General features: G+C 38.9%; 1 protein-coding gene across 1 annotated transcript; it reads right to left on the bottom strand.

The window, feature by feature from the left end:
• Positions 1-1,817: 1,817 nt before the first annotated feature.
• pofut2 (protein O-fucosyltransferase 2) lies at positions 1,818-11,320 on the bottom strand. The gene is made up of 9 exons (XM_079357872.1): positions 11,099-11,320; positions 8,660-8,913; positions 8,348-8,492; positions 7,351-7,461; positions 5,515-5,581; positions 5,175-5,300; positions 4,134-4,314; positions 3,658-3,781; positions 1,818-3,235 (listed from the first exon to the last, which is right to left on the bottom strand). The coding sequence occupies exons 1-9, from the start codon at positions 11,272-11,274 to the stop codon at positions 3,082-3,084; spliced, it is 1,338 nt and encodes a 445-aa protein (XP_079213998.1). The 5' UTR covers positions 11,275-11,320; the 3' UTR covers positions 1,818-3,081.
• Between the last annotated feature and the right edge of the window lie 20 nt (positions 11,321-11,340).

Below are 11,340 nucleotides of genomic sequence, written 5' to 3'. Positions count from 1 at the left end.
AATATGCTTAAAAAACAAAAAAGAAAGAAAGAAACAGAGAAGTCCACCTCGGAAGAATCTGCAGTATGAGAGAGGTGTTTTCCCACTAGCTTTCTCCTTAGTACCCTGTCACCTGTGAATAGAGCTGAATCTGGCACCTGCATGTGAACAGGTAGCGTGAAGGGCGTGTACCTCTGAGGCCATAACAAAGGAGCGCATAACTCCTGGGGAAAAAATCGAGACGGTGCTGCTCATGAATCAGCAATTACAGGCAGTGATGGCCTCATAATGTATCTCATAATTGCCACGATACATTAAAAAAAAACCTGTAAACTATAGAGGAACTTTCATTGCAAATTTATACATCAAACCAGATGTTGATAGGAGTATAAAAATGCAAATAAAATAATAATCAATAAAATATGATAATAATAAAAAGGTCAGGTTTTTGTTGCCTGTTCACTTGCTTTTTTACACTTCACCTAACCTTTTAAGTATTTAAAAAGAAAACAAATTAAGAAAACATTACAAGGCAATAAAATGTTGGTAAAACATGACAACATCCAAAAACCAGCCAGAAACACACCAATACTCAAAAATGCATTCTCAACACTTCAGGCATCGGCGAACTCAGGAATAAACTTTGTTTTAGTTCAGACTTCTGAGAACATCTTTTTAATTACAATTCTGACTTTCATCTAACAATTATGAGACAAATGTGTAAAAACTTTTTCTTTTTCCCCCAGTGGCACAAATCCTCTTCCCTATTAACATAATTTGTTTTAAAAAAAAGAAAAGAAAAGAAAATGAACACTTTTCAACAATTCATCTTTTACAACATAACAGAAATGCTGGTTGTGAAGTTTACAACAATCCAATCTTCATGTGTGACATATAAGTGCTGCTTCACAATTGTTTTTCTGTGTACAGTTTAATGGTTTCATGTGTACATTGAAGTAGAGATGAATTAAAATTACATAGGTTACAAAATAAAAGATCGACTGCTGTTTAAGGGAGAGCACCAACTGAAACACCATCAGGGAAACAACAAGCATAACATTACACACTCAATTTTCTATAAGGTGTTGTCAGGGAGATAGGTCTCCAAAGCGATAAATCCCACTTTGACTATATCATATAGGGGATCCACTGGGAGGTCCAAACGATGCATAAGGAGCTGCACATCTTGTGACTATGTAAAAAGAATGAACAAACAAAACTTAAACTGATAAGCAAGTGTCACACTCAAAGACTGAATCTTAAAAACTATAATTACAGGAATATATAGGTCTGCAAGAAGTGAAGTTTTCGTCAATAACAGACTATGTTGAAGTTTGATTTGACTTTTCTGCAAATACCAGATTGTTCTCAGTCATTCACCTCATCATTTTCAACTTAGAGCGAGGACCTCCTGTTGGAGTGTTCTTTCACAAACATGAAACCCTCACCATCATCTGTCAGGTGTTTTAAGTAGAACATTTACTGGTAATTTTTTTTACATAGCTTAACACTTAAAAAAGAGAACTCACTAAACTATTTGGAACTTTAGGGTGAGAAACAAATCCTCCTATTTGATGATGGGAATGACTTTTTCTGTGCTGTATACATTACCTACAAGGCAAAACCTACTGGTGTTTCTGTCTAAAGAATTTCACCTAACTGTCACCTAACCCAACTTGGCTGGGCTTTCTAAGAAGTACAACCAAAGTCAAATTTATTTTAAGGCAGGTCCATAGCACGTCGCTTGAAGTCTGGGTATGTGATGGTTAAATCTTTACAGGCATATCTATCACATTAAAACACAAATGTGTTATTTCACAAAATTGTTTTCTAAACCATTTTAATTCAGCGTAAAACTTTTATTCAACAACAAAAGTACACATCAGTTGTACAAACACAGTCTTGAGATAATACGCATACAAGATCAAAAGGTGGACATCATCCTCAGGATCGAAAAAAAATGTTTTTTTTAAGATAACAGCTTCATGTCTGGCTGAACACAGTGGGTCATCAGAGGCATTTCAAATCTTTGTATCACTGGTGATCACACTATTATGATTTCCATATAATGCACAGCATAGAGTTCATGAAATAAATGAGAGGACAAATGTTCTTTAAACATCATTGATTGTAGTGAAATCAATTGAAAACAATTGATTGTTTCCCAAATAACAAAAATAATACTGCCACTGCATACAACAATCAAAAGAGCATATAAAAAGATATTCCACATAAACTGAAAAACAACAGACAAAGCTATTCTCTGTAACAAGTCCTCAACTAAGATGTATTAGATGGAGTGCTATTGTGCAGTGTGTTTTATAAGTTTCCCTGCCTTTGTCGAGGTTCACGTGTCCAAAAAAAAAAAAAGACACATGCTAACCAACTGATCTATAATTAGATGCAATGACACTCTAAGAAGTAAAACAATGTGCAAGCAAAGGCAGAAAAATGGAATTATATAAAAGCAAAATAAATGAACGTTCAGAGTACTTCAAGAACAAGTTATGCAAAATGAAAAATAACCAAAATGTGTCTAAAAACAAAGGGCAACATGTTTGTTTGTTTTTTAGTTAAAAAAAGCAGATAACCACAGGTAGACATATTCCTCATTACAGCAAAGCCCTCTTTAAATTAAAAATGCATCTTCATACTGTGCTTGTGGTCTGACCTCTAAGGGCAACTTCATACGTCTGTGTTTTTTTAAGAAGAATAATATCTATTGATCAAAAGTTTAGAGGCTTAACAGCTTTGAATCTCACAAAATGCATCATGTATAATCATACGACACAATCTGTTTCAGTCACGAGACACATTTAACAGGCAGACACGAGGGAGGAACTTCTCAACACACAACCTACAAAATATTTCAAGATTCAATTGAAACGTTTCAGTAACACGTTTGGTGGCAGCACAGTCTTGGCTTTTTGTTCGAAAGGTTCAGTCACAGTGGTCTCAAACAGACCGGATTGCACAACTCTTCAACCATAAAATGTAGAAAATAGACGGTAAAATAGTCAAGAAATCTCATAGAATTCAGATAAATGTCCCTTTTAACACTGCTATTGGCACTTGCGTGTGTCAGATAAGTCAGAGGTCACATCAATAGATTATTTTCCAGTGTGTTGGTTGTTCACATTCTTTCTCAGTGTCACCACAGAAACGATTGTATGTCATTTTGGGGTCAAAACCCAGGATCTCCCTCTCTTCATGGATCCGGAAAGAGAAGGTAGATACTGATGTACCAATAAAATAGCTAGAAGAAAAAAAAAAAAGGAATTAATAATTAAATAACCCAAATAAAATCATCGCAAAAGTAGACAGTCATGCAAGAGGTACTCCAACTCTACTTTCGATGGTTCAAAAACATGTAAGCAACATGTGCACACACCCTGACCAGTTTTTCAAGTTGAACATTTCCCAATGGCAGGCGACAAAGCTTCTGAAAATAACTGAGTAATTTAGCGATACAAATAGTTAGCATCAGCGTTCAATGCGATGACTCATTAACTCATTATTCTTTATAAAAACATTTATGTAATTCATCGTCACACATGACAGATGACAGGTCAGATTCATTTGAGGACTTGTTTTGACACACTTGTATGATAATTTAATAATGTTCATAATAATGAACATCTCAATTTGGATTTAGCTTCACCATTAAATCTAGTTTACCTCGCATGTGCACATATCCACTGGTCAATGATGGCCACTCCTCCGTCTTTCAGGAGCTCCAGATCCTCTGGGGAAGGCTCGAACCTTAACATTTCTGGCAACAGCTTTTTCAACTCCTTCAGTTCTACAAATTGCACAGATGACACACGATAAGAAGGCCGTTATAGTGGTTCAGAGGTTTTTGATATGCTTCTACTACATTTAGGTGTTACAGTATTACCATCATCAAACTAATGTCTCAGCTTATTGTGTGCATTTAAGATTGGTAGTCAATGTACTAACCTTTAAAACAATACATTCATAAGCTTCAAACAAGCCGCATGCTTGCGGCCGCATTTGGGCCGCATGCTTGCATGTTTGAAGTTCAACGAAAATAAAGTTGATTTGAGAATATTAAAAAAAACTTTTTCTCGTCGTCTCCGGGTGATAAAATAATGAACAATGACGTTTTTCTGAATGTGCTGATGTGTCCATACCGTCCCCGTCTGCGTCTGTAGCAACAAACACAGTGTGTAGTTTGTGCTTCTTCATCAAGCTGCGCATTTTTTTGACAGCCCCCTTCAGGCTGGGTACATCCTCTCGGTGGCCCCAGATGAAGTCCTTCCTGCGCAAATGGACTCCAAGATACGGACCACCTTTAGCAGAGCCCAGCTTTGCCTGAGAGAGATATAAAAGACAAAAGAGGCCCCAATTATTTCTGATCAGATACAACAACTTTATACACGGCTGAATTAAAATAGTGTCGTCAGAATAAAAGGGGCAAATCTATGATCTATAAGAATTGTTCAAATAAACAAATGCTGACTCAAAAATAAAGAGTGAAAGTTTTTCGGAATATTTCAAACAACAAAAAATGATTCTTGAGCTGAAAAAGGCCTTACTGCTGTCACATAATGTGTTTGCCTACATTGTATGAGCAAGCTTTTAAAACCAATGTTACAAGAAAGCCAACAGCTATCGAGAACTCATTGCTGGATCTGAATTGTGGATGTGATAAACTCAAGGAATTCCAGAAATTCTGAAAAAAGTGAGGGGAAAAACTTTCTGCTTTAAACATAGTGTAAATAGAGGAAGTTCTGATAATTTTTTTTTCTTTTTGTAACTGTATATACTTTATTCATCCCTGAGGAGAAATCCTTGTTCACACTGTTATTTTAGAGACAGGCTCCTCACACACACAGGCCTGAATCACACACATCCAAAAACACAACTTAATTACCATTATTAATTGTGTTTAATGGACAGATGTCAGAGCGCAGTGGCAGCCCACAGGAGACGCCCCCTGAGCTGGTGGGTGCCTTGCTCAAGGGCACCTCGGCAGTGCTTTGGCAACTCTCCAGCTACCAGACCAACTTCCATATCGTTGTACGCTTTGGGACATCAACCGGCGACCCTCTGGTTCCCAACCACAGTCCCTTCGGCCTGAGCTACCGCCGCCCCAATGTGACCGTCAACACTTCTACCACACCTTTAAAACAACCAAAGTATTCAGGTCACATTCAGACACTCTGACTCACTTTCATGCGAGTCCAATCCTCACTGTAAACCGTGTGGTCTCTGTCGTCCGAAGAGTTCAGGTACTTTGCTCTGAAGTCATCTCCTATGAGTCGCAGGTGCTTGGCAAAAACCATACTGCGGCGGGTCTAACACCAAACAAACACATTTCCAGAGGTGCCATGTCAGATTTCAAACAAGTAGATGCGCGTTCAAGTCATGGATTAAATATTTCATTCAATAACAAGTCATCCTCTTGTTAAAGAAGAGCATTGTTTTAACGTCTACTGACCTTTAGCTTTGAGAAAGTAGACACCAGCATTGCAGAAAAGTTAAAAAATGTCAGCTCATTACTTGACTTACATCCCAGTAATCCTTCCCAGCGTAGTGATCATGGAGAAGAGTCTCTGCCCGATCAAGCATAACGGAACTGTAAAATATCAGTTTTACAAACTCGTTAATCCCTGACAGTGTAACAGGCTCTTAAAGAACACACTGTAAGTTATACCCGCTCTTAAACAATGATGGAGTCCGATCAAATTTCAGGGCTTTTCAAAACGAAGAAGCAAAGAGGATGTTTGCTGAATTCTTCAGCTGCTTTTCTACGAGCTGACACTTCAAGAAACATATGAACAGTGAGGTGTCTAGACAGGCTCATTTAAGTCACATGCTGTCTAGTTACTTAGCTACACTTTTTATCTGATGTAAAAAAAATAAAACATTTTAAAAAAGATATGTTAACAAGCATTTAATTTAGTACCATGTGCTGTCTTACAACCATAATAATTCAGTCAGTAGAATAATAATGCTATTGCTATACTATTTAAAAAAGCACAACATTTCACGCTCAGTCTCTTCATATTCAAACATTCAATGTGGCTTTAATCTTTCTGTCATTCTGGCAAAAGGTCACTCTTTATTCGAATCTCTCAACCCTTTCACTGGTCATACTGGTCTTACTGGTTTTACCGGTCTACGGTGGCCGGCTACTCAAACACTGTTTTCGGCGACGTGCACAGGTTTTGATGGAACTGTTTTCACGTCAGACATTACAGTGGACTCCAAGTGTACCAAAAAAATGTCCTGAAAATCGAAGATGGCTGACGAAAAAGGCAGAAATGCTATGTCGTTCAGGAATGTGTTGTTCAGGAATTGATGGAGTCACTTTTTGTCTGCAAATGAACTGATTTTTATTCTTAAACGATCATTTGCAATATTTGCAATATTTTATCTGTTGGTTTTATTCAATGTGTTTCAAAAGACAGTGCTCAATGCTGTGTATATCTTCTAAACTTAAATCTATATTCATTAAAAAAATAAATACATATCTGGTTTTTTGCATTGTAGTGTTGCATCATGTCGACTTGAGTGGACACTTCTATCTTCTCCAGAGTAAAGAATGTTTCTAAAAAAAGTTACGTAAAAAAAAAATCTTGTTACCTGATTTCATACTTTCAGTGTATTTTTTTAAGAGAGAAAAAAACAGACAAGAAAACACTGTGCCATACAAACCCTCAAGATATACTTCGCAGAGAAAATGGTTTCTAAAGAAGGTTTAAAGGAGCAATATGTAACCCTGACACCTAGTGTTGAAAGTGGGTACTGCAGTTCAGATTCTAAACACTGAAGAGAGCTTAACTCAGATTTCTGAGGAGAAGGGGACACTATTGTTGCGGTGCAGTAAGGTCCAAAAAGTCTGCGAAGAGGTTAAAAATAAACATAAGATTGTTTCAAAATAAGTGGATGTTAGAAAGAGGAGACAGGAAAGGCTGGAAAACATAATGCGACGGGTAACTATAAAATGTCCTGATTTATCAGATGATGAAGAGAAGGTATGAGTTTTTTATATTTTTTATAAACCAACCAAACTGAGGCTAAGTTTGTGAATATTTAAAGCACCATGATGATTTTTCGATACAAATGATGGCATTCTGTGAAAGAGTCTGGCTTTTTGTTAAACAGCCTATAATAGAATAAGGAATAATAATAGTGCCCTAAAAAGGAAAAGTAGCTTGCTAGAGTGCAGGATCAGAACTCAGAAGAGTAGTCAAGCTCAATAAAAGCTTGAGGATCATACAATCATGTTATCTGCAACACACACATTTTAGCTGCTGTAAGGGATTTACACATCTTCAGATCAGTCAACTCATGTATGAACGTCAGTGGTGGCTACATCATGTTTTTGATCTGTAGACTCACGTCACTGTGATGTTTTTCTGAAGTGCAGGCGCCATGATAGAAGCGTGGCCTTGGGCTGATATACATGTTACATTTCGAGCCCTCGTCTCCTCGAAGCCCCAAAACCAGCCCCTGGGAAACAACCAAACAAAACAAGATCCATTATAGAGGTAGGGATGAATACCATTAAAACAGAAATACTGTGAGTAAAATCACAACTGTCTGAAGTAGATCTTCTTCCCCTTACCTTCTGTTTCCAATCTATAGTGTCAAACCGTCTTCTGACACTACTTCTTAACTACCATAACCTTTTTCATGATGGAGCAATTAAAGGAAGAATGTGTGACTTTTTGACCCAGTAGATGTCGCCATTGAGCACCAGCATTAAACCTGTCACACACCTCCACCCCCCCCCCCCCCCCCCCTCCCCTCACGTTCACATGAAGGGGTTTAGTGCAAACGGTGGACAAAATTGTCCATGGCTGGAGCTGCAATTGCCTCTGCCCTGCACTGATGTGTTAGCAGGCTAACATTAGCACACTGTAGTTAGCGCGTAGCTTCACATTGCATGTAAACTGACACGCAATGACGATGAGCCTAAAACGCCTACGTGACATCACAATAAGCAGTGAGTATGTTACTCTTCTTTCCTCTAGCCCTTGACGTAAACAGCTTTCATACGTAAGTACGGTGGAAGAGTCCGACGTCCTGCCCATGTAAACATGGATCCAACAGCAACACAGCCTGCGGGGCTCGTGCTTTTCACTCATTGTCGACAGTCATGACTCAGAGAGACATTAACAGAGGATATAACTGGCTGATTATAAAGGCTACATTTATGGGTAAAATGTCGCACATTCTTTCTTTAACAAGGTGAAAAACAAAGAACATTTGGTAACCCCTTGATTCAGCAGGTATCAGTCTAGTGACAGATTTGCTTTAATCAAAGGTACTGTATAAATGAAATCTTTATGGTTGCACTTACAGTTTAAATGGCTCTTGTTGTTTGGATTATTACCTGTAGTATCCCTGTTTATCTTTGGAGTACATCATCTTCTCAATGCATGGCCGCTCATCTACTTTTTCCTCCCATTTCCCATCAGTCCATCCCTCGGCGTAGTTTTGCAGAACCAGAACCTGGTCTATGAATGGGCCTCCATTCTCTAAACGCCAGGAAAAAAAACACACAGACAAATAATATTACAAATAATTCAGAGCTTAAGGGAAAATCAGTTTGAACGACTTAAGAAAGAAGTGGTAACTGCACTTGGCGAACCGAAAATACAATAAATTAAACTCTCGTTGGGAGTAACCAAAATAAAAAGCTCACCTGCAATAAACTCCTCATACTCAATGACAGGGATGTTGGCCTGCAGGCTGGTGAGGCTGAAGAACTCTCCCCACGGGATGCGCATCTGGTGGATGTTGGGGCTCTGCCAGTGGTACAGGCGACCCCATGGTGGGAGCACCAACACCCAGTCGTCCCCATCCTTCCTCAGAGTCTTCACCAAGGAGGCCATGCGGATATAGACATCCCTCCGCAGGTTGAAACCCTCCGGGGGGTTCACGTCATACAAAAGGTATCTGAGAAGGCGGGAAACACGGCAGCAACAAAGTCTTCGTTAAGTGCATTGTCACTGCTCTAACCTGTGGTCTCATTGCAGCTCATTAATTAGAGTAACTCATCACACCTGGGCCCAGTGCGATGAAGTTATTTAACTCAGCGCGCTCTCTCTCTCTCTCTCTCCATTCTGATTTTACTGCTTGAAATACTCGGTTGTGTTTGTGGTTATCTAACGTGGTCTGATCTGGTGGTTTCCTATCCTAATAACAAGGCACGGATCACCAAGGAGCTGAAAAGTCTGCTTGTGGGGAGAAGAGGCTGTTTGTAGAAGGTGTGCATAAAACTCAGCTTATGTTGAAATGAGAAAAAGTCTTCAGTCTGAAACTGCACAGACAAAACTTAAATATCAAGAGGGTTGGGAACAGGAGGGTTCAAGTCCCGATTCGGACCAAAACATGGAAATTGGTCCGGTAGCTGGAGAGGTGCCAGACCACCTGCTGAGGTGTCCATGAGCAAGGCACCGAACCCCCACAAGGGGGATTAATAAAGCATATATCAAATATGAAAATTAAAATCCAATTAATAAACAAGTTCAGACGTGCGGTGTCTTAAGTGCCCTGACATGCTGCACTGTGGCACGCTTCGGTTGTCTTAACTTAAAATGTCCATTGAGGACAGAGCAGCAAGGCAGGTCAAAGCTGCAAACAAGGGGATTTGGATGCAGCGAGCTCAGCTGCAGGACACTGACAGTAAGCACGTCATCATCAGTAAGGCCCAATAAATCGATAAGTGCCCATACTACATATGCTGAGTTCAATCTGCTTTCTTCTGGCTGTCGTTACAGAAGGCCTCGAACCAAAACAAGATTCTTTTCATCCTGTTGCTATTAAAAAGCTTCATCTGTGATGTTTTATGTATATGTTGGTAAGACAGGTTTTAGATTGTATTTCTGATTATTTATTGATTACTTATTTTTCACTCATCTATTTCACCTTAATTATGTATTGTAACTACATACTGTATAGCACTTTATTGACTTAGTGCCCTTTATGTGTCTGAACTGTTTCAGTCTCTGGACCAGGCTGCATGGTTCAGGTACCTTTGTTTTCACTTGAGCGTTGGACGTTTGCCTTTGTGTACCTGTCGTGTCTTGAAGCCTGCTGCAAATCTTTTTATTTTTCTTTCCGGATAATATTAAGTAATAAAAAGGTGAAGTTGAAACTGATCACAGTAAACAATAGTCAACCTTAATGAAATGATAAATGTGAGGTATCATCTGCTCACTTGATGTGATAGCCTATCGCAGTAAAACAATAACAAACTCATACCACTTTGGACAAACAAATCTTGAAATCTTTCTATAATTAACTAATAATGTGTCACAAAATGTCAGATCATATGAATACATCTGAGATGATGGGCCATCACTTCAATAGCTTACAATGAATTTAATAAGTACATAAGTACATCCAGTAATACACCAATAACCTAAATATGCCACCTTTTATAAATGTGTTATTAACAACAAAACAATTCCACTGTCAGACAATATGCTGTAAGGGTGAAGAGATGACATTATTTTCACTATACTGGTGGAAAACACGCCAAAATTCACTTGAATACAGTGATGAGGAAATATGTTAGGGCTGTAGGTAGACAGAGACTGCATGGCTCTTCTTTTTAAATGGAGTCCGACGACAGGACATCTCTCTACCTCGCACCAAGACTGCAGGGCTAAAACGTGAGTTCAGGCAGACGTGACAGAAAAAAAAACGAAAACAGCAAAGAGTAGCCTCATCTCAGATTACAATTTTACAGTCAGATGAAGGACACTACTAAAGCGTATAAATGGATGTTAATGAATAATGTGTTTGCCGAAATCTTCTTCAAGTCAAGCGTTTTGCAAATATAATAAGAATAAGGTTAGCAAATATTGTATGGATGCACAGAAACAAAAAGTCCTTAAATTGGCAGATATTTTCATTGCGTTAGGTGTGATACACTTTCACTTTGCACTCATTGCACAGCACCAGCTGTCAAGGACAGGAACAGCTTTAAATGACGGAGTGTGTCTTGAGCTTATAGTCAAGTCGGGTGCATGCATAACCTTTAAGATTGAACAAACGTACTCCTCCATCACTGTAACCACTCCTGTGTTAGCATCCAGCAGCTAGCAAACAGTAACTTCACGCATCACAAACTTACCGCAGATCTCTGGCGGCTGTGATGGATAAACCGGCTGTATGACTGGCACTGAACGCGTTGTCACTGACCACTGTTTCAAATAATGCAAAAGACACCAGAATGGTTAAAAAGAGTGAGGAAAGGGAATAGGTTGATAAAATAAATACTATCGGTGTCTCTGCTCTTCTGTGCGCCATATTTCCTCTTAGCCACGCACTTCCGGAACTGTAAAAAGCGTCTGTGCAGTTGCTGAGCAACCAGTA

The sequence above is a fragment of the Symphodus melops genome (assembly GCF_947650265.1).
Source record: "Symphodus melops genome assembly, chromosome: 12".
Taxonomy (NCBI): Eukaryota; Metazoa; Chordata; class Actinopteri; order Labriformes; family Labridae; genus Symphodus; species Symphodus melops.
Note: the sequence above shows the minus strand (reverse complement) of the source record. Positions and strands in the feature narration are given on the sequence as shown.

Bases quoted from the DNA above. Each gene is read 5' to 3' on its own strand.
- pofut2 (XM_079357872.1), bottom strand. From the start codon at position 11,274: ATGGCGCACAGAAGAGCAGAGACACCGATAGTATTTATTTTATCAACC. The intron at 8,493-8,659 runs GTGAGCTTTTTA...CCTGGCGTTTAG, and splicing joins GTATGAGGAGTTTATTGCAG to AGAATGGAGGCCCATTCATA. The intron at 5,301-5,514 runs GTAAGTCAAGTA...GTTTGGTGTTAG, and splicing joins CTGGGAAGGATTACTGGGAT to ACCCGCCGCAGTATGGTTTT.